General features: G+C 42.5%; 1 protein-coding gene across 1 annotated transcript in view; it reads right to left on the reverse strand.

The window, feature by feature from the left end:
- The window catches only part of LOC138265055 (receptor-type tyrosine-protein phosphatase eta-like), a 112,045-nt gene that overhangs the window by 73,248 nt on the left and 14,185 nt on the right, over positions 1–24,612 (reverse strand). The window contains exons 8-9 of the mRNA XM_069212602.1: positions 20,009–20,263; positions 17,760–18,014 (exon numbers count right to left, since the gene is read on the reverse strand). Of these exons, the coding sequence (XP_069068703.1) occupies positions 17,760–18,014; positions 20,009–20,263 (510 nt within the window). The remainder of the gene's footprint in view (positions 1–17,759; positions 18,015–20,008; positions 20,264–24,612) is intronic.

Consider the following 24,612-nt stretch of genomic DNA (forward strand, 5'->3'; position numbering starts at 1 on the left):
CAAGGAACACATGCAAACCTATGGCAAAGGGACAATGGCTGGACTTACAAAATGGCTGCAAGTGCCAGCCACATGATAAAAGAACAGCAAGGAACAAGGAGGCATGGCAAGCATACACACATGCAAGCCTATGGAAAGGAGACCCTGGTTGGATGCCCAATATGACTGTCAGCCACATGGTCAAACAATAACAAGGAGCAAAGAAGCATGGCAAACAAATAACACATGCAAGCCTATTGGCAAAGGGACACTGGCTGGATGCACAAAATAGCTGCCAGCCACATGGTTAAACAACAACTGTGAACAAGGAGGCATGGAGAACAAAGAACAGATGCAAGCCTACAATGGCCCTTGACACACACAGCTTGGATAACAAAGACAAATGGTGGACGATGACAAACAAAAACATACGCACTGGCCTTGAGGAGGCATAGTAGTAACTCTGAAAAAACACTAACATTTATTCAGCTATGCAAAACATGACAATTAATTGAGCTATAAAAAGTTCATAACACACATCCTCCTATGCCATCAAATATTACCCCACAACATATACACTTTTTGCCAAAAAAATGAAATGCAAACAATAGCTAATATTTTAATATTAATCTAATTCTATCACTGTCCTAAATGATGTTTTAAAAACTTATTTGACTGAATCATTTATTTCCAGCACTGATGACTACTAGTACTGGGCCTACTGGCTAGATGGACCTTTGGAAATCTAGGTCACATATTAAAATAATATTGCAAATGTTACAAACATGTTGAAAAGGTACTGAGCTGTGCGACAATTTTCCTTTACAAAAGATGAAAAATCAATTAAATGCAAAATAAATAATACCAAGGCCCATACTTAAACTCCAGGCCTCCAACCACTATAAAAATTAAAAATAACTTTGCAGTACAAAAAAATACTAGTGCATGCCCAAACAAACAGCAACCTTATGGAATAGTTTTTTTTTAACTCACTTGTGTGATTTCACAAAAACAAGGTCCTTAAATCCAAAGGTATTTCGAAGAGATGGAGCAAGTGATCTTTCTACCTCGAACCTTCTGTGAAAAGTGATTAGAAGACGGACAAAGCATTAGGAGAAGCCTGCTGGACAGGAACAGGAAGTTTGAGTCTTTTGGGTGCTTCCTTCGCCTTCTGAAACAGAAAAAAGGCTTCTCACACTAAAAATAACATGAGGGGTCTATTGGAAAAGACAATCCACTCAAAAAACTCTTTTTGACAAGATGTTGATGGATCTTGAGTAGAAAATCTACTCAAGGTGCGTTCGCACTTGCAAGCGGGACTGTTTTGGCTGCCGCCTGAAGCAGCACGAACAAACGCAAAGTCTTGTGCGTGCTGCCACAAGCAGCGTGATGCAATGCAAAGTCTTGCACATGCTTGCTAGCTGCCCAAGAGTATGATGGCACTAGCTTGCGAGTGCCAAAAACAAATCTTGTGGGTGCAAACAAAATTTGCACTGCACTGGATGGTAGAATTCAGAAACTTCCCGCTACTCAATGTAGAGACTTCGCAAAATTGATCACTGGTAATGTGTTTAGGTAGAATTCAAATATACGTTTAACAGATAATTAGCCAGGCTTGGAAAATTATGTGATAAATCATAGATTAGCTTTTCGTCTTACTTAAAATGTGTACACATACATGATTTAATTATTCACATGATATTCAGATATGCTGGAATTTTACAAATAAAGAAGGCAGATTCCTCTAACTGCTCTTATTCTTATCTTAATGTTTATACTACTAAAAACCTATATAGATACCACAGCATATACTTTCTACCGCTTTTCTATTTGATCCACTGAAATCTCAGAATAGCGAGTTAATACATTTTATGTATTTTCACAATCTGACTGATATTTTAATTTTGGTATCCAAACTGAATTGATTAATTTTACAGAGATTTGTTCTCAGGTTGTGAAAGCACCTTTAACTACTTTTTAACAAAAAATAAATGTATTCCTTTAAATTACATTGATAGTGATTAATGTTCTTTCCCAAATTGGAATTATATGATTGTTCGGTTTCACTGATTTCTCTGGACATCATGCAACAACTATATTCATTCAATTGGAAGCGTGAATATGCTACAAATATGCAAATCCAAGTTCTGCAAATTCATTGCTCCATTTACAAATGTCAAATAAATATTTTGTCATCTGTCATTATTACAAGAATAGATGCTCACATTTCCAAGTGTTTTCCGGGATGATCTATACATGTAATGACCAGACCAGTAAACAGTGCATTTCCATTGAAATTCAAATGTGCACTAAATTAATACTATGTGGGTTTAGATTCAAATAGGTGCACATACCTAGATAAAAATTGCTCTCACAACTTTGTGTTTAGCATTTTGAAGCATAAAGAGATATTTTCATGAGCCTGATGTTGATAAATTCATTTTAGATATTTCTACTGAAAAATTAACTATGAATACATCTCTCTAATTCACAAAATTTGACCAAAACTTGATTTAAAAGTAAAAACTCCAAAGATTGTGAGAAGTGCCATGAGGTAAATAAGGTTCCCAAATGTGAAATACCTGACTGTATGTAACTATGCTTAAAGGGAAGAGGTGTATCTATTAAGATATTTGAAATCCAGCAAGATATTACTACTTCTCCGACAATTGAAGCCATTCATTTAGTTTGGAAGATAAAATCCCACAAGGCAAGAAAATGTATTGCAAATTTTTGGGATTCTTATAATTTCAAGAAAAGAGAGATTGGCTTAATTTCCCTTTGTATAATTGAATGATACATAAGTCTTTTACAACTAACAAATACATTTTTTTAAGTTAGCTTTTATTCACATTCGTCAGGTAAAACCCTCAATATAGTGAACATTTCTCATGCATATATATTATTATTTCGAATACTCCTGAAAATCTATTCCTAATGCAGGTGTACTTCAAGAACTAATTAAGAATACCTGAGAAATAAGTTAACTGTCTCAAACACGCAGCATATTTTCTTGTGAAGTTATATATAGTGCCTAATAGCTTAAATTTAAACTTTAAACAGGTTTGTGGCCTTGAAATCCCCCTTCTTTGGCATTTAAACTAGAAATGTATCTGTAGATGGGCTTCAGTACTTGAAAACTTCCAAAACAAGCACACTAATTGCAAACCTTCATGCTTTGGTTCTAAGAAGGTGAGCTGGCATTGTTTCTACTTGTTGATGTGGTATTATTTCCAGCAGTTACAGGTATGTAGGCAGCTAAGACGGGGATTTAGTAAACATGAGAAGCATGTAATTACATGAAATAATGGCATATCTGTAGAAATGATTCCTATTTTACATAAAAAATCGCTCACCTGTGAATTTTGATAATATACTACTTTTTCCCGGTAAACCATTTCCACCCACAGCCGAAACTATGAATGTGTACTGGTTGCCAGGTATTAAATTTGTGATGGACACATTTTCACTGAATGTTGTCACATTTGAGGCTTTATTTTCTAAAATGTTCAATAAATATAAACTTTTGTTGTCAGCTGGTGGTTGCCAGCTCAGAGAAATTGAATCAGTGGTCCTGTCTGTCACATTTAGATTGCTGGTTACATTGGATTCTCAAATAAGAATGTATAATGTGAAATACTGCTCATAAAATTATTTACCTAATTTTCAGAACTTATTTTTCCTAATTGATAACCTACAGAAACAAAGTGTAAATATTACACATCATCAAAACTAATGTATAGTATGTCAGCTCCGGCAATAAAGGGAGGTGGATGGTTGCACAGTGAGGACTGTTCCATGGGCCTGGAGCATCATTGTCCGGGGACTAGTTCTTCTAATCCTAGGGAATCCTGGTAAAGGGGTCCCAGTTGCTGAAGAGTACACCTTCTTTTTGGAACTTTTCTCTGGTTCGGGGCAAGTCGAAATCCAGCAGTGTGCAGGCAATGCATCTCTTCTTTGTGTAGTTCTGCCTTGTTGTGGAGTCTGGTTTATTCTTGTTTCCCATCAGATCTAAAGTTCTGGTGTCAGGGGTGCTCCTTAATTCCTAGTTTTAGGGGTGTTAAGGGCTGTGAGGACCAATGGCCAACGGGCATCTAGTCCTGTGGCTAATCCGCCGTCTGAGATTATCACATCTGGTGTGAGTGTGTCACTAAACTACCCAGAACCCACTATTTCTTAGCCTTTTCAAGATGGCACCAGTCATCTCCATGGTACACTCCAGCTGCCCCACCCTAGAAGTGTGGTCAACCTTAGGATAGCGTCTGCCTCCTGACTAGCTATTTTTCCCACCTTCCCATCTCAAAAGGTGCCTGGGTCAGGGGTAGGCTTTTTCCTCAAGTGGGGGACAAATTCCTTTGTCCAGCAGCGGTGGTGAAGCCTTTGAAGCTCGCCTCAATATTGGGTCTAATGACTAGCCATCCTGGCAGAGCAGAGGTGCAACCTCCTTCTTCCACAGGTCTTTGTTTTGACCTCTGGGAGTGGCACACACTTCCCAGCAAGTGGTCAGAACTTCATCTTAGTGATACTCACTTGGGAAAGCCCGCCAAGGTAGGGGAAAGCTGGCAACCCAGTGGGCATCCTCTGAGGATGCCACCTGGGTACATGCTAGTTAAACCTTGGCATGACAATTGTGTTCAGGGTTAAAAAGCTCAGTGTTTGACACCAAACAAGTGGGGATTTAGTTGGGTCATCATTGAGCTAGACATCTCGGGTTTACCAGAGTGACAGTCCATGTTATCCTATGGACCACTGGTCACTTCAAGTAGTATTACATTTTAAATGCTACCACAGGGCCTTGTATGCCTGCACATATATGTCCACACTTGTAGCAGAATATACTCTGTCTCCTGAGCTATAGGAGACCTACCTTAGGGGTGACTAACTTATGCTATGGGCAGTGAGGTGCCTCTGCCTGCACCTGGTGTGGGTAAAGTCGAACTCAAGCAGGGGAGCTGTTCATGGATGCTGACATGGAAGCTCTGCAGACTTTGCTTTTACTCAGGTCATTCAGGGTGGCACAATCAGTGCAGCAGCGCCGGTGATCCCTTTACCATCCCTGCCCTCAGTACCTCTGGTGCCATTTACTAGGGCCTTATGGGGGTGGTAAAGTCCTTGCCAATTGAGATTACCAATCATAGTTACAATTTAAGGAAATGAGCGCTGACACTGGCATCTGACAAGCAGGCCTCAGTACACTTTCAGATTAAAAACAACAGCTTCAAATAGCAAAACGTGTGAGGTGGGAGCATCCATAAAGGACACTTTACAACATGCCCCCACAGACAAAAGGGGATGAGAACTAACCTCCCTTTTGGTAGCCCTCATCGTCTATGTGGGCGAACCTGGAAAGGACATCTGCATTGGCATGGTCAGACCCTGGTCTGTGTTCCAGTACAAAGTCTATCCCCTGTAGGGAAATGGACCGCCTCAACAATGTGGGCTTCTTTCCTCTCATCTGCATTAACCACCTGAGAGGCCTGTGGTTGGTTTGAACTCTGAGGTGAGTTCGCTACAGGTATGGTCTCAGCTTTTTCAGGGACCAAACTACAGCAGCTGCTTTCCTCTCAATGCCACTTGAACACTGTTCTCTAGGGAGAGGTTGCCTGCTAATATAAGTACTGGCTGATCCAGACCCTCATCGTTAGTTTGTAACAATACTGAGCCAATCCCATGTTGAAAAGCCCCTGTCTGGACAATGAACTGTTTCCCATAGTCTGGTGCTTTTATGACAGTCGCTGAGCTCATGGCTGCTTTCAATGTGTCAAAGTCATTTTGCCAAGTTGTTGTCCAAATGACCTTTTTTGAATGTTTGTATGAGGTTAACTCAGTGAAAGAGGCCACAATTGTACCGTACCATACCATTTCACAAAGCTCTAGTAGTACCCTGTGAGGCAAGAAATGCCCTGACTTGGGTCTCTGTCTTGGGTGTGCTTGGATGGCTCTCAATCCAGAATTGTCTGGATTTTGGGTTGAAGAGGTCTAACTTAGCCACCACCTACCAGCTGACCCAAGTAGACAACAGAACTCTGCCCTATCTGGCACTTACTGGATTTGATAGTGAGGCCCACCTGTTGCACGGCCTGCAAAACAACTCAGGTGAACCAGGTGATCCTCCCAAGTGGAGCTAAAGGCAGCTATATCGTCCAGAAATGCTGTACTAAAGTCTTCCAGACCTGAAAAAATTCTATTTACAACTTTTGAAAAGTGTCAGTTACATTCTATAGTCCATAGGGCATGACCTTAAACTGAAAGCGGCCCTCTGGGGTGAAGAATGCAGATCTCTCCTTGGCTCTCTGTTTCAGACCCATCTGCTGGTACCTTGATGTTAAATCAAAGGTACTGAGAAACCTGGCTGCCCCTAGCTTATCAATAAACTCATCTGCTCCTGGTATGGGGTGTGGATCTCTCTTGGTCACTGTATTCAACCCTCTTCAATCTACATCAAATCTCATCTCAATTTTACCACCTTCGGTGTGAGGTTTGGGGACAGTAGATCAGGGAAAGGTTCACTCTCTCCCTCCTGATCCCCTCAGTGACCATGAGCATTGTCATGTCAGCCCTGTCTTTGTGTGGCTTTATACAATTTACATGAATCACTCTGCGAGGATTCCTGGGGTGCCTAGGTCAACCAGATAGGTGACTTCTTCTCCACAATGGGGTATGGCCCAGTCCGTTTGTCCTGAATGGCCCTGGGAGCCACGGGCTCAAACACCCACACCAAATGACCAGGTTGATACTCAACCAAGGCTGCCTTCTAAGCAAACCAGTGCTTAACAAGCTCCTGGCTGGGATGTAAATTCTTGTTTGCTGTCTTTATGAACTCAGATATGTTTGAGTGAAGGCCAATCACATAGTCCACTATGTCTTGTTTGGATTGCTTGAAAGGTTTCTCCAAACCGTCCCCTATTAGACTAAGAGGACCCCTTACAGGGTGTCTAAACAGAAGTTCCAAGGGGCTGAATCCAACCCCCATCTGAGGAACCTCTCTGTATGCAAACAGGAGGCATGGCAGTAGGACATCCCGTCTCCTTCTGAGTTTGGGAGTCCCTTGATCATGCCCTTAATGGTATTGCAGAATCTCTCCACCAAGCCATTAGTCTGGGGGTGATAGGGGAAGGTGAATATGTAACTCGCACCATATCCATCCCACATAGCCTTTAGGTATGCAGACATGAAATTTGGTCCTTTATCAGATACCATTTTCTTAGGAAATCCAAATCTGGTAAAAATACCAAGGGCGGCCTTTGCTAGTGCAGAGGCAGTTGCAGTCCTAAGTGGGATTGCCTCTGAATACCTGGTCCACTTCTACTAGAATGAATCTGTTTTCAGATGCAGTAAGGGGATCATGGAGACCAGCCATGTTGATCCCTACCCTCTCAAAGGGAGTCCCAACCACAGGTAGGGGAATTAAGGGAAGTTTTGCTTGTGAACCTGTCTTGCCACTGGCCTGACAAGTTGTGCAGAAGTGAGCGACAAAACTCCTCTACTTTCTAAGACATCTGGGGCCAATAGAAATGGGCCACCAACCGGTCCCAATACTTTGTCTGTCCCAAATGTCCAGCAAGGGGAATGTCATGGGCTACAGTTAGAATGAACTCCTTGTATGCTTAGGGAACCACTATTCTCCTGGCTGTGTCTGGTATGGAGTCCCTAGCCTCAGCATACAGAAAGCCATCTTCCCAGTAGACCCTGTCAGTGCCACTGATAGCTCCCTCCTCTTGCCTGGTACCTTGCTGCCTGAGGCTCTCAAGAGTTGGGCATCTTCTTTGCTCTTGGCAACGTTCCTCTCTGGATGGTCCCCATGCACTGAGAAACTCTGCCAGGTCAGACCAGGCCTCTTCAATTGCAGTTCCCTCCTTAGGCATCAGGGCCACTCCCTGGGGTGAGTTCTCTCCCTGATATTGTTTTGGCTCAGAAGCTGTGTCAGCAGTCGTCTTTCCCTTCCTCTTGTTCTGAAAGTGCTTGACCATAGTTTCAGGTCTTAGCTCTTTACCTTGACTCTGCCGAGCAGCCTGTACTCTAGTTGTCACACACACACACACACACAGGGAGACCCAACATTTCTGCACGAGCCTTTCTTTCTACTTCTGCCCATGCAGAAGTCTCCAGATCACTACCTAACAGACACTTCACTGGTATGGCAGGAAACACAATCACCTTCTTTGGGCCAGTAACTCATCCCCACTCTAAGTTCACCAAAGCCATTGGATAAATATTAGTTTCATTATCAGTGTTGGCAATCAGGCGACTGGCACCAGGGATCTTTTGGTCTGGGGAAACCAGTGTTGCTGTCACCATGGTGACAGTGGCACATGTAGCCCTCAGAGTCTCTACTACAGTCCCATTGATTCTTGGACTTTGTCTGTATTTCTCCAGGCTTGGAGGTAAGACTGCCACGGTTTCAATTGTCCACCCTTTCTCAGGGAAAACAAAGTTGTCTCAGTGTGACCTATGGCCTTTCCAGAGTACACTTCTACTCCTATCTTAACACTAACTATACGCTTCGACTGTCCCTCAGTGGGAGACTTCTGGGTACAAACTGCATCACCTCTCTAGTGCCCCGTCTGCTGACAGTCAAACCACATCCCAGACTACTTGTGATCCCAATTTTTACCCTGATACCCCTTACCTTTGAACAGGGAAGAGTCTCGGGGGTCCACACTCCTTAGATGTCTTTAGGGGTCCTGCAGAAGATGCTGTCCTTTTACCCTTCTTGGTGCCCCCCTCTTTACCGTACTGGGAAATTTGAGCACCCTTCTTGGAGTTACCTCCACTATGGGTCTTGTTCTGGGTAACTTTGAATCTGACCCATATGTCTGCTAACTTCCCCAGCTCTCTGGGAGAAGACAACTCAAACTACCAGATGCTTCTGCATTTTTTTGCTGGAACAATTTTTCAGTATGTGCTCTTTCATCAATAGATTATAGAGCCCTTCATATGTATACACTTTATTGCCTTTTATCCAGCCCTCCAGTGCCTTGACTGAGGAGTCAACGAAGTCTACCCAAGTTTGGTTTTGGCCTTTATGGGTATCCTTAAGCTTGACTGTGTACTCCTCTGTGGTGGGTGCACACCCTTCTATGAGGGTCTCCTTCATGTGCTGATAGGACTCAGTCACATCCTCATTAAGGGTCAGAAGTCTATGTCTGCCCTTCACTGAGAATAAATATCAAAGTAGAGAGCCCCAGTGTAGGTGACCTATCCTCCTCATTTTGAAGCCCTCTCAATTGCTGCAAACCATTTATCAATGTCATCACCATCACTGTACTTAGGGACAATCCCTTTGGGGATCTTAGGGTCCTCTGTTTCCCTATTTATATTTCTGCCACCACCCTTGGGAACTAATCCCAATCTAACTTTTCTCATCTCTAGGGCTAGTCTCCTCCAGCTCAAGCTTCCTCTCCTCCAGGGTGATTTGCTGCAGCTTGGTCTGAAGAGTCCTAGCTCCCCTGCCAGTAGGTGGGCTATTAGAGTGACTTCTGTCACTTCCCATTGGTGAAGGAGGCCTGGGGAAGGGTTGAGAGTCAAGGACCTCCTCTTCTTCCCCTTTATTTTCTGGACCAGGGCATCTTCCCTAGGCTAGTTTTTCTCATTAGAGGTGAGGGCTTTCTCAAGGTCTTCTGTTTTGGCAGTCGCTCTAAAGCTAATGCCCCTAACTTTGCACAAGTCTCTCAGGTCACTTATCCAATGTGCTAGCAGGATGGACAAATCGAGGCACTGTCCATTCTCTATTGTGGGGATTTTATTTGAGAAGTTAGGTACATATTAGGCCCGGGCATTGAATTCTGCAGCGCTGGCGGAGTATGTGGAATTTGGGGACTTTGTGCTACACAGAGCAGCACGGAGTTCCCAATTTCCGCCATCCACAGCGGAGATCGTAGGCATGCACAAGATTTGTTTTTGGCATTCGCGCCGCAATACTCTTGGGCTGCTAGCGAGTGCATGACTTCAGTTTCATTTGTGCTCCTTCCAGCCGCAACGGTGTCCAAAACAGTCCAACTCGTGAGCGCGAAGGCATCTTGAGTAGATTTTCTACTCAAGATGCATCTAAATATAGTAAAAAAGAGGAATTTGAGTGGATTTTCTTCTCCAATGGACTGAATACATAGTTTTTTAGTGTGAGAAACCTTTTTTTTCCCAAAGAGGAAGAAAGTTCACCGGAGACTCCAAATTTCTGTTCCTGTCCAGCAGGCTCCTCCCAGTGCTTTGCCCAGCTCTTGGTCACTTTTCACTTTGATTTCGAGGTGGAAGGATCACTCTCTTTGCCTCCTGGATATATCTTTGGATTTAAGGATTTTGTTTTAGTGAAATCACTCAATTACTTTAAAAAATATATTGTATAAGGTTGTTTTTTGCCTCCTTCAGCATGCACCAATATTTCCTTTTTCTTTAATTTGATTTTTAAAAAGTTAAAGTGATGGGTGGCCTGGAGTTTAAGTACGGGCCTAGTTATAATTTATTTTGCATTTCAATGATTATTTACCTTTTCTAAAGGAAAAATGTTGCATAGATCCTTACCTTTTCTACAGGTTTGTAACATTTGCTATATTATTTTAGTTTGTGGCCTAGATTTCCAAAGGGCCATCTAGCCAGTAGCCCAGTGCTAGTATCAGTGTGTGAAATAAATGTTTCAGTGCTATATGTTTTAAAACTTCATTTAGGGCAGGGATGGCATTAGAATACATTAGAAATGTTGGCTATTGTTTGCATTTCATGTTTTTTATTTTGCAAAAAGTGTATATGTGTGGTGGGGTAATATTTGATGACATAGGAGGATGTGTATTGAAATTTCTATAGCTCAGTTACTTTTCGTTTTTGCATTGCTGAATTAATGGTACTGTTTTCTTCAGTGTTATCACCATGCCTCCTGTAATGGCCAGAGTGTGGCTGTGTGCACGTGTGTTTGTCATTGTCCACCATTTGACTTTGTTCTCCATGTTGTGTGGCCAGGGGCCATTTTGCATAGTCTATGTCCATAGGCTTGCATTTGGTCTTTGTTTGCCCTGCATCTCTCCTCCTTGTTGTTATTTGGACATGTGGCTGGTGGCCATTTTGTGCACCCAGCCAGAGTCCCTTTGCCAAAGGCTTGCATGCGTTCTTTGTTTGCAAAGCCTCCCTGCTCCTTATTGTTGTTGTTTGGCCATGTGGCTGGAGGCCAACTTGTGCATCCAGCCAGTGTCCCTTTGCCATAGGCTTGCATACAAACATCAGCAATTAGTGATCATTAGTTTAATTTGACTTTATATTTTAACTTTGTATTTTTTTTTTTAAACTTTTTATTTTAATATTCATTTTTTGAAATATTTTAATTTTAATGATTTTATTTTCATTTTTAATTTCCTGTTTTTATTGTGATTGTTTTTTTTTTTTTTTTTAGGATTTTAATTTTTTACAAAAATGTTTTATCTCATTTTATTTAATTCAGCATTTTGCCTTGACCCATCCATCCATCCATCTATTCCTCCATCCATTATTCCACCAAAGGCTAGGGTGTCCACCCATCCATTATTTTCACAGACTGCCCGTAATTTCTCCCTGCCGTCCGTTGTCTGTGATGAAAGACTTAACGGATAGCATTTGTCCATAATTTTAGCCTTTCACCTAAATGTAATGAGGACAGATCAGTTTTCCCAGCTGGGCTGAAAGCCAGGGAGTCTCCTGTGCTCTGATGGAGGGAGGGGCAGACAGTTAAGAAACAGGCCTGCTTTCTAGGGTGTTTCCTTCCCTAAAGAAATGCAAATGTGCACAACTGGTAAATATGCAAATGCAAAGGGGCTTGTAAACCTGCATTGACTTTAATCAAAGGAGTCACCTGAAGCTTTCCGATGACATTTGAAGATATTTCCTTTCAAAGAGATACTGTAATGGTATTCCAAGGTGAGCTGTGGAGTGTATGGTTTTAATGGACTGTTGTAAAAAATGTTAGTACTAGGTCTAAACTGTATATTATTCAAATCTGTATTTTAGAAGGACTTTTTTTATTTAACCAAAATGTATTTGCATATTTTTAGCAGCCTAAATTATATTGTGTGTAATGCATGTTTAAAATAAGTACTTACACATTCACAGTTCTTTCAGGTACCTCGGTACCTCATAGTACTAACAAACATTGGCAAAGCCAATAGGTCTAGCCTACGCAAAAGTTATTGGCTTTGCCAATGTGTTTTAGTCATATTGTACACCAGAGTGGCTGCTGTTCTGCATGGCTAAAAGTTAGTGGCATAGTAGTGTAGAGTGGAGTTGAGTGGCATAGGAGCAATGGCACAGAGCACAGTGGTGCAGAGTAGACTGCAGTGGGGTACAGTGCGGTTGTTTGAAGTGCATTGGGGTAGAGTGCAGTGGCATGGGGTGGCATGGGCAGAGTAGAGTGGAATAGAGTGCAGTGGAGGAGAGTGGCATACAATAGAATGGCAGAGTGCAGTAGTGTAGAGTGGTGCAGTGGCATAGAGTGCAGAGTAGACTTGTGTGGCTTAGAGTGCAGTGCCGTCGAGTGGTGCAGAGTGGAATAGTGTAGAGTGGTGCAGTGTAGAGTATAGTGCTGTAGAGTGCAGTGGCAGAGTGGAGTGATGTAGAGTGGCATAGACGGCAGTGACATAGAATGCAGTAGTGTAGAGTACGATGGTGGAGAGTGCAATGTTGCAGTGTAGAGTGTCAGTGCAGTGGTGTAGAGTGGAGTACAGTGGTACAGAGAGCAGTGACTTAGAGTACAGTGCAGTTGTTTATAGTGCATTGGCATAGAGTGCAGTGGCATGGGGCAGAGTAGAGTGGCATAGAGTGCAGTGGAGTAGAGTGGCATACAATAGAGTGGCAGAGTGCAATAGTGTAGCGTGGTGCAGTGGCATAGAGTGCAGTGAGGTAGAGAGGTACAGAGTGGAGTAGTGTAAAGCAGTGCAGAGCAGAGTATAGTCTGTAAAGTGCAGTGGTGTAGAGTGGAGTTATGAAGAGTAGACTGGTATAGAGTGCAGTGGAATAGAGTATATTGGTGCAGAATGCAGTAGTACAGAGTACTAGTGGTGGCCAGTGCAGTGTTGCAGAGTAGAGTGTCAGAGTGCAGTAGTGTAAAAAGCAGTTGTTTAGAGTGCATTGACGTAGAGTGCCGTGGTTTGGAGTGCAGTGGGGCAGAGTGGTGTAGAGTGCAGTGGCGTAGAATAAATTGTTTCAGAGTAGAGTGCAGTGGCACAGATTGGGTAGGGTGCAATGGCAGAGTGCAGTGGTGTAAAGTGGATTGTTTCACAGTAGAGTGAAGTGGCGTAGAGTGGAGAGGTGCAGGGTAGAGTAGAGTTGTGTAGAGTGGCATAGTGTGTGATGGCATAGAGTAAAGTGGTGTAGAGTGCCATGGCATATAGTGCAGTGGTGCGGAGTAGATGAGAGTAATGTACAGTGTATTGATATAGAGTTCAGGGGCATAGAGTTGAGTGTTACAGAGTAAAGTGCACTAGCATAGAGTGTATTATCCTAGGGTGTATTAGCATAAAGTGCAGTGGCGTACAGTGCAGTGTTACAGAGTGGCATAGAGTGGAGTTGTGCGGACTATATTGGTGTTGCCTAGACTGGAGTGGTATAGCGTGCACAGGCACAGAGCACAGTGATGTAGAGAGGCGTAAAGTGCATTGGCATTGAGTAGAGTGGTACCGAGTAGAGAGGTGTAGTGTGAAGTAACAGAGTGCAGTGGCATAGAGTGGAGTGGAGAAGAGTGTAGTGTGCCACAGTGCAGTGGCACGGATTGGTGTAAGGTGGATTGATGCAGAGTAGGGTGAAGTGGTGCAAAGCAGAGTGGAGTGGATTATGCATGGTGTGGTAATACACTGCCATTACAGAGAACACATTTTTGATTGAAATGACCATTATATTAACACAGACATACAGTTTTCCAAATAAAACTATTCATTGCACTGACGATGACGTGTGGAAATTGCAATGATTTGTTTTAATCAAACAAAGGTATTTGTTTCCAGCACAGTTCAGAATTAATAAAAATTTGCTTCATTTATACTCCTAATTCTGATATATTCCAAACTTTATTTAAATGTTGTCATGTGACAGAAAAAACTCTTTCCTAACTCCCGTTTCCAGCAAGATTGTTAAATAAATCCTCTCACTTTGAAGTCAGAGAGAGAAAAGTAAACACTAAGATCCCACTGACGACAAAGCCTGACATTTGAACTTGTTCTTTGAATGCACAGCAAATGTGATGAGATAAGAACAAGATTTACCGGCCTGTTTACAGAAAGGGAGCACTTGGAAGGATACTATAAATAAGGTTTTGGCAAGGGAAAGGACGAACTCATGCTGCATACCCTAAAACAAATAAAGCCAGCAAATTGAAAGCAAAGCAATGTGAGTTACAAACCACAAAGCCAATGGCAAGCAACAATCGGAATGCATTCCCAAGGATGAATGTACTTAAAGGGACAGCCATGGGATACTTTGTGGGGAAAGTCCACTACTTTAATCCAGTCTGTATCTGGCAGAGGTTTGGCCACATCAATCATCCAGGTAGTATGACGAGAAGACCTGGAATGGTCTCCATGTTGCAAGAAAGGTCTGTACACCCATTCTACCAGTTTGTCACCAGTCCCTCTGGAATAGAGCTTCTGGCACACCTCATGTAGGGTTAGTGATAGGTGGCAGACATGACAAAGGGCATTTAATGATTGTTTAAGGTGGTTGTAAGTAAGGAGTTGACCAGGGTGAAAATGGTAGTCTGCCACAAGGGTTTTGAAATTTAGTAGCTCGCTGTCCAGAAACAAATCCCCCAATTTTAAGACACCTACAGTATGCCACTGATGGAGTTGCTCAGAGCACAGCTGACCTGTGCGAGTGGGAAGGCTTGCAGAAGTAGTCAGCCTTAGGAAAGTGTCTGCCTACGTACTAGCTAATTCTCCTGCCTGCCAACCTGAAAAGGTGCCTGGGGCAGGAGGAGGCTGTGTCTTCGAGTGGAGGACAAATTCCTTTGCACAGCAGCAGTGGTGCAGCCTTTGAAGTTCACCAACATGATGGGCCTAATCACTAGCCATCCTGGCAGGGCAGAAGTGCGACCTCCTTCTGGCACAAGTCTTTATTCTGACCTCTAGAAGTGGGACACTTTATGGGAATGAGCACTGACATTGGGTTCTGATTAGCAGGCCTCAGTGCACCTTCAGATCAATAAAGACAGTATCAAGCAGCAAAAAGTGGAGCGGTGACCATCCAGAAAGGACAGTTCACAACACTACTCATAAAACTATTTACATAATTGTCACTTTCAAGGCTAGTACTAAATAGAAGCTTTTGTTGCCAGTCAGTGGAAGCCAGCTCAGAGACCTTGAATCAATGGGGATATCTGTCACATTTAGATTGTTGGTTACATCAGGTACTGAAATAAGAACATAGAATATGAAATACTACTCATAAAATTATTTACATGATTGTCAGAACATATTGTTCCTAATAGATAACCTATAGAAAAAAGTGTAAATGTTACATGTCATCGACATTAATTGTATAGTATGTCAGAATTCACAATAGAAGCGGATACTTCCTAACGCCATTGCCTCTTCAATTTTAGAATTGGAAATTGAGATTTTAACTAACAAATATATATTCCCAAAAGAGCAATAAAAATGTTTCCAATCAAATGCCTTCAGGTATGGTAACATTTGCTCAACCCTCAACTATAAGCAACTGTAGATAAATCTCATTAGTTCTGGAGGAAACGTCCCAAAATTGATCATTGGTACTGTGCTTGAATAAATTCAAATATACACTCAGCAGATAATAATCCTGGCTTGGGAAATATGTGGTAAACAAGAGATTAGTTTATCTTCTTGCTTAAAATGTGCATACATACATAATAATTTCATTCTTGATGTACAATTCGGAGATGCTGAAATTTTACAAATCAGGTAGGCAGATTCCTCAAACTGTTCTTCTTATTTTCTTAATTTTTGTACTACTAAAAATCTATATAGCTTCCCATGGCACACACTTTGGGCCTCATTGAGATTTTGGCTGATGGAAAACTTAATCTGTCAAACTCCCAACAGGGTGGTCGCTGCATATGCACAACCTCCTTGCCGGAGTCATTAAGAGTTTCTTGTTAGGTCGGCGTGCGGAAACCTCAATTTCTGCCCACTGGCCTAGCAGGAAACAGGCTACAGCATTGTCGCCAGTTCGTAATCGAGCCGACAGCAATGCTGTAGTGAGCAGGGTGCACCAGCAAAGCAGAAAGTGAACATTGCAATGGTGCTGGGCAGGGGGACCCCTGCACTGCCCATCCCTTGTGCATGGGCAGTACAGGGCCCCCCCTGTGGCCCCCTGCACCTGTTCTCCACCAGCCTCCTGTTGCTGGTGGTGCACTTTTGGGGTCAACTTGACCTTTGAAATGTGGACACCCTAACCCCTGAAGACTGGAATTGTAAGTTGTGTACTTAACTGTTAAATATGCTAACACTTTCCCCCACCAGGACTCTATTGACTCCTATAAAAATTGCACTTTGTCAACTTTTAAAATTGTATCTTTACCTAGTGGATCCCTGCATGGAGATTGCCACAGAAGGGTGATTGCACTTTAGCACACGCTCATTTTATTAGATCTCTGGCATTAATTGTTGGGAATCTTATTTTAATTTTTCGTCTTTGACTTCTGTACAAAAGGAAAGTGCACTGGAGGCATATATTTTGACGTTGCTAAATTGAATTTGCACAATTTGAGCTCACCAGAGCTTTAGCCTTAACTGGAGATGGGAAAGTCTAACTGTTTCTACATGTCGTAATGCTTCTTTTTCAAAAGTGTTTTTCTGTTGTTATTATGAATCGTGTTCTTTTCTGCTCAGTAAAACATATTTTTATAAGATTCTAATAGGTGCATGTACCTAGATACAAATTGCTCCCACAACTTAGTGTTTAGCACTTTAAAGAATTAAGTGGTATTTCCATGAGCATGATAAACTCATTTTAGAACTATAAATAAATCTCTCTAACACAACAAAGATAGATCAAAAAATTGTTTTAAAATACAAACTCCAAAACTGGTGAGAAGTGCCATAAGGTAAATAAGACTTGCAAATGTGAAATATTTGACTTATGTACCTATGCCTATAGGGAAGCGGTGTATGTATTACTGATATCCAGCAAAACATTATTACTTCCCTGACATTTGCGGCCATTCATTAAGCTAGGAAGATAGATTACCACAAGGCATGAAACTGCATTTCTGATATGATTGGGATTGCAATAGTTTTGAGAAAAGAGGCATTGATATCATATAATTGGTTGATGCATAAGATTTTTAAAATTAAAAAAATATTTAATTTAGCATTATTTTCATTTTTTTGGTAAAACCCCCAATATAGTGAACCTTCCTCATGCATAAATATTATTATTTGAGTACTCCTGAAAATCTATTGCTAATGTAGATTAAGCAGGTTTGCCACAGGAACTATTTAAGGATACCTGCGAAATCAGTAACTGCCTCAAACACACAACATATTTTCTTATGAAATGATATCCAATAGCTAACAGCTTAAATTCAAACTCTAAACAGAATTGTGGTCTGGGAACCTCCTTTCTATGGAATATAAACTCAAAATTTCCCTGTGGATAAGCTTCACCACTTGCAAACCATCGCGCAAGCAAGTAGAAAATAGCAAATCTTCATGTTCCGGTTTTATGAAGGTGAGTTGGCATTGTTTTTCCCTGTTGAAGTGGTAATATTTCCTGCAGTTAGAGGCAGGTAAAACAGCATTTTGTAAACTTGAAAAACATGCAGTTACATGAAATAATACATAGAAAGTGCTCACCTGTGAATTCAGATATTATACTGGTTTTCCCCAGTAAACCATTTCCACCCACAGCAGAGACTCTGAATGTGTACTGACTGCCAGGTATTAAATTTGTAATGGACATATTTTCATTGAATGTAGTCACATTTGAGGCTGTATTTCCTAAAACTTGTACTAAATAGAAGCTTTTGTTGCCAGTTGGTGGTAGCCAGCTTAGAGAAATCGAATCAATGGTGAAGTCTGTCACATTTAGGTCATTAGTTACATTGGGTGCTGAAATAAGAACAGAGAACGTGAAATACTACTCATAAAAGTATTTACATAATTATCAGAACTTATTTTTCTTAATAGATAACCTACAGAAAAAAAGCAAATGTTACATGTCATCAACATTAATGTAAAGTATGCCAGATCTCTCAATGGAGGGAGATGCTTCCTAACTCATTGCCTCTTTAATTGTATAATTGGGAATTGAGATTTTAAATCAAGAACATATTTTCCCAAAAGTGCAATAAAAAAGTTTCCAATTAAATGACTTGAGGTATGATAACTTTTTCTCAGCCCTCAGCAATGAGCAACTGCAGATTATCCCCTTTATTACTGGAGAAGAGTTCCCAAAATTGATCACTGGTACTGTGTTTAGATACAATTCAATTATACACTCAAGAAATAATTAGCCTAGCTTGTCAAATATGTGGTAAACATCTTATCCTGTTACATACGCCTTGATTCACTTCAAGAACAAAGTTATGCTAAAGTAGTTCATCTTTTAAAACGATTCAGTCTCCAAATGTCCATGCTCATCTGTGTATTCTGCTATAAAACTGCTGGTACCAAACACGCCATTGCCAGCAACAGCTGAGACTAAGAACATATAGTGATTCCCTGGAGTTAAATTTGTTACGAACACAAATTCAGTGTAAGATGTCAAATTGAAGGTAGGATTTCCAAACACTTGCACAAAATAGAAACTTTTGTTGCCAGTTGGTGGTAGCCAGCTCAGAGAAACTGAATCTACTGAAACATCTGTGACATTAAGAGTGTTGGTTACACTGGGCATTGAAATACAAAAATAACGTGTGATTTACTTTGCAGATATGCAGTACATATTGCTTCCTAAAACTTATATTATTTAAAAAGTACAGTTTTGGCTTTTGGACTTCAACAATCTTTTAAGTTTAAAAGCATCTGCTTATGGAATTAATTCCTATTAATTACCTGCCACAGAATTATGGACTAATATAACGGTAGGGGCTTATTAAAATGGAAGAGAATTAAACAAATGTTACACCTGGTCACCAACTGGGCAAAGAAAATTGCAATAATGTCACCCTATGTCACAAATCATTAATGTCACAAATCAAGGGAAAAAGTCAACTGACTGCTAACAACTTTACATCAATAAAAGGTAATTAGGAAAGGAACTTGAAGCACCATATCTTTTGTGGAGCTCAAATAAGTACTTTAGTAAGTAATTGTCAGCACCTGAAAAGTCAATTTTAGGCTCTATTAAAAAAACATATCAGATAATTAACTGTTTGAATTTTAATTGCTTGCCTTTGTAAATTGAGTCCTAAGAATTTATCATAGTAATTTCTGTAAAATGGTATGGCTAATGGACACACCAGATAACAGTGCTGCCCCTAATTAACGTATTAACTGGATGTGGAAAAAGCCTCCTCTTCCATGTATTCAAACTTTATATGATGATAGCCCAAATTGGTATTTAACACAACAAAATGCACAGTTTGCCTTTTATCTCGCCCGTTTCCCCAAGAAAGCTCAGTAGGCTTCAGTTGCCAAAATCTATTGGATGAGAAACATGAGGTAGTGTTAACTGTCATTCAACTCAGAATTCTGATCTATGAACTGATCCCTGTTTGCTCAAGGGTCCGAACTCTGCCCTAAGTGTCTAAGTAGCACAAAATTTGCTTTTCAGCACATAAACAAAATAACCCATCACAGAATCGTTTGGTTTTCTCATAGCTTTACTATTCAGATACTCAAAAAATAATGTCTAACTAAGCCAAAAAGTTGGATATTTTGCATTTTATTTCAAGAGGAAATAAGTAGAAAATGCCAATAGAGTCTTGAGATATTTGGATAGTGTGGTGTAGTTTTTTAAAAGTTTTTTTTATTGTAACATGCCAGTCAAACCAGTTTTTATGACTATTGTAAATCACAGTATTGCAAGTTTCAAAAACGCACGGTTATACCAAAATAGTTCATTTTTTAAAATGATTTAGCCTCAAACTGCCCATGCTCACCTGTGTATTCTGTTATGATACTGCTGTTACCCAATATAGCATTTCCAGCAACCGCTGATACTAAGAATGTATAGCGGTTTCCTGGTATTAAATTTGTGATAAGCAGAGATTCACTGAAAGATGTCAAATTGAAGGCAGGATTTCCTGACACTTGCACAGAATAGAAGCTTTTGTTGCCAGTTGGTGGTAGCCAGCTCAGTGAGATTGAATCTACTGAAACATCTGTAACTTGAAGATTGTTGGTTACATTGGGCACTGAAACAGAAAAAGAGAACAAGAGTGACTCTGCAGTATATTCAATAAGTATTTATAGTAAACATCACTTCCAAACAGATCTATAATTGAAAAAGTACAGTCATGACTTTTTGACCTCAGCAGTATGTTTTATAAGAGTTTAAAAGCATCTGTTCAAGAAAAACTCATTGCCTGCCTCAGATTTGTGGACTAATCTAAATGTAGGTATTCATTAAAATGTGAGGAGCATTATACAAATGTGAAATATTCTCACCAATTGGATACAGAGACCTGTATCAATGTACCCCTAATCTCACACATCAAGGGCAAAAGTAAAATCACGCTGGAAAGTTTACATAAAAAAAAGACAATAATGAATGGAATTTGAAACATCACATCTTTTGCAGAGTTCACTGCGTTAATTTAGGAAATAATAGTCAACATGTGGACTAATCTAAATGTAGGAGCTCATTAAAATGGAAAGAGCATTACTAAAATGGGAAATACAATCCCCAAATGGGTAGAAAGACGTATATCTATGTACCCCTGAACTCACATAGTAAGGGCAAAAGTCAACCGACTCTTGGAACATCAATAAACGATAATCTTGAAAGGAGCTTTTAAATGCCAAATCCTTGCACCACAGTCATTTGGGAAATAATTGTCAATACCTGAAATGTCAGATAAAGGGTCAAATAAAGGACCAATTTCAGAAAACTAACTCTGTGAATTTAAATTACTGGCCTTTGTGAATTGAGGCCGAAGATCCTAATAATGTTTCTGTTCCCCCCGAGAGTTTCATTTATTGCCTGTGGGGAGAACCCCTTATTGCAGGAATTCAAATTTCAAATGAGAAAGAAAACTCAGTGGTATTTATTACAAAAAAATGTGTGGCTTCCTTTTAATCTGGGGTTTTCCCCCACATAAAGCTTAGAAGGTTTGAGTTCCTAACATCTGTCAGGTGAAAAACATGGAGTTGTGTTAACTATTACTCATATCAGAATCCTGATATAGGCGTAGATCTCTGTTCACTCACGAATCAGAATTTACCTCTATATGTCCAACTAGCCCAATGAGCACATTTCCTTTCCATCAACAAAAAAAAAAAAACACCACAGATTCCATTTTGTGTCTCTGCATAGCCTTACTACTTAGATAATCAACAAAAAATCCACCTATGCTTGAATATACTGATATTTTCTTTTTTTTGGGGGGATATTGTGGGGTCTTCTTTTTTTAATGTAATAGGCCTGACATATGCATGTTTTTGAATCAGGGCAGACAACACTCTGGTCAGCACGTTTGAGAACATTGGCTGTGACATTCCTGCTGCCGAGCTCACTGTCGCTTGGAAAGGACAAGTTGCCAGGAAATGGAGAACTGATAGAACTTGCACAAGAGGGGGATCCCAGTGGGGTGATGGAAACCAGATAACAGGTCAGGCTACAGTTGGGCACACAGCTCTGTGACTGCGGCCCTGTCAAGTCTATAGGAGAGGATAATGTGCCTGTCCTCCATTGTTGCCAAGTCCACCAGGGGTCTGTACCCTGGGGGGTGTCTCCATCTCCTATTCATCAGCAACGGTTGCAATCTATGGGGCAAAAGAGTGAGTAGTTGACCATTATCTGTACATTCTAACCACTACAGTGCAATGGATTTTGTGATTGTCTCAATTTTGTGGTGGGATATGTCCATAATTTATATATGTGTATTGTGAAGCAGGTAGGATCCATGGCCTGCCCCCCCCCCCCCCATAATGGCATTCGCCTGTCCTGTATGAAGGGGCATATGGAAATGAGGTAATTCCGCTGACGTTGTGCGCCGTTGAGGGAGGCGGTCGAGAACCGCCGTGCAACTCCTCATTGGTTTATATTGGGTCCTATGGGGTACAGTGGCCAATACTGATGTATGCTGGCGGTGACGGTACACACCGCTGCGGACGTGACAGCCATTTTCTATCTGTTCACTCATTTGCTACCAGACCTTCAACAGGAGAGGACCTACACTGCATGTGCTGTTGTGACCTGTGTCTGGAACTGACCATGGCTCGTCTTAATGGGGAAAGGGCCCCTGCCTTCACCTTGGCGGAGATGGAGCGATTGGTGGATGGGGTCCTACCCCAGTACTGACTGCTGTATGGGCCTCCAGACCAACAGATGAGAACACCGTGAGAACGATGCTTGTGGTGTGTATGCATGTAGTGCTGTGTGTGAAGGCCTCATGTGGGGGGGCCTGAGCAGTGTGCAGCATGTATGCTGGGCCATGTCTGTGATAATGGGGATGGGATGGGGCACAGTGGGCCATGAGTGTAACAGGCAGGACGGTCAGACTAATACCTTTCCCTGTATATATTTCCTGTGCAGGTCAGCGCCCATCAAAAGAAAGGTATATGGGGTGCCATCGCCAAGAAGGTGCGGACCCTGGGGGTCGACGGCAGATGGAACCCACTGTCGCAAACAGTGGGAGGACCTGTGATGCTGGGCACAGAAGATGGCCCGCATACCGGCGGTGACCTATCCAGAGCTGGATGGGCACTTGAGGGCATCACAGCAGCTACAAGGGGGTGAGTACAGTGCCCTTCATTACTACCTACACATGGTGGGGTGGTATCTGGGTTGGGGATGTGGGCCTGTGGGTGCTCCTAGGCCAGGCCTGACATTGCAAAGTAGCTCCCATGTTGGGCAGGGTTCTGATGTGAAAATCCTCCAACCAAGCTAGTAGGCATCCACTTCTGGGCACGGCTCTGTGGGTCTCAGGTATGCTGCAATTGGCATTAGGTGTCCCTATCCATGGGTTGCTGACTAGCATTGTGACTGGTAGTGCATTGCCTAATGCGTAGGGCTGTTCCCTGTGTGTGAGGGTGCTGTGTACGCCAACTGTGGTGTTGGTGCCGCCACTGACCAAGTGCATTCTTTGTCTCCCCCCACTGTGTGCTTTGTCACCCTGTCCTTATGTGCATTAGCATCATCTGGTGGGGGAGCAGAGGCACCGGCGACAGAGGGAGCTGCATCCCACAGGACCCAGGAGGCAGAGACCACCGATGCTGAGGGCACCAATGGGATGGAGGGCAAGGGGAGCACCACGGAGAGAATGGAGGGGACAGTTCCGACACGGATACCTCCTTCGATGGAATCTCCATGGTGGTGGTGGACAGCTCTGTGCCCACCCCTGCTACAGGTGCAGCTGCCACCCCCGTAAAAGCACCACCCTCCCAGCAGCCCCTCAGCGAGGTTCCCATACCCGCTCATCCAGGAGGGTGGGCATCTCCTTTGCCCCAGGCACCTCAGGCCCTGCCCCAGTTAGCCCCTCTGCCCTGAGTGAGGAGGCTATTGACCTCCTGCGATCCATCTCTACTGGGCAGTCAAGCATTGTGAAGGCCATCCAGGGGCTGGAAGCCCAAATGCAACCGTCCAATGCATTTCTGGAGGGCATTCACACTGGCTTGGCGGGCCAACAGAGATCAATCCAGGCTCTGGCCTCCTCTCTGCTGGCAGCCATTGTCCCTGTTTCCACCATTCCCCTCCAACTTCCTCTATCCAATCCCATTCCCCTCAACTTCAACCTATCCCAAGCACACAGGCAGACGACCATGCACCTAGGACAACACACAAGAGGGGACATGGCAAACACAAGCACCACACATCATCCCACAGGCACTCACACAAACACAATCCAGATGCAGACATACCAACATCCACTATTTCCACTGTGTCCCCCTCCTCCTCCATCTCCCTCCCAGTTGCGTCTCCACTCACACCTGCATGCGTTACATCCTCATCCACTACCACCATCACCACAACACTTATCAGAGCACAAACCTCACTGGCAGTCACCACCCCCACATCCATGCACACGTCCTCTGTGTCCTCACCCACTGTGTCTGTGCCCCCCTCCTCCCAAAGTACACAAACATAGGCACTCAGACACCCAACAGCCATCCACCTCACAACACCATCCAGCCCATGTACGTGCACCCAAACACAGCAGACCAACACCTCCTACAACCACTTCCAGTTCCTCCACTCCCAGACCTTCTCCCTCTTCCCGCCCAAATGTCCCTAATAAGCTTTTCCTCTCCACCAATGACCTCCTCCCCCCATTCCTCACGTCAGGCCAGGGTGACAAAAACCCAGTCAAGCACCTCAGCCACCCAGTCCACGGGCACAGTAGTGTCCACAGCTACTCCAGGTGGGAGAGGATCCCGGGCATCATGCAGCCACACTGAAAGGGTGCCTGCACCAAGGGCTGCAAGGAAGGGCAAGGAGGCACCCCCAGCTGTGGCAAGGAAGAGCAAAGAGGCACCCCAAGCTTCTAAAAGGAAGGGCAAGGAGCAATCCCCAACTGCTGAAAGGAAGGGCAAGGGGCCTGCA

The sequence above is a fragment of the Pleurodeles waltl genome, chromosome 11, assembly GCF_031143425.1.
Source record: "Pleurodeles waltl isolate 20211129_DDA chromosome 11, aPleWal1.hap1.20221129, whole genome shotgun sequence".
NCBI lineage: Eukaryota > Metazoa > Chordata > Amphibia > Caudata > Salamandridae > Pleurodeles > Pleurodeles waltl.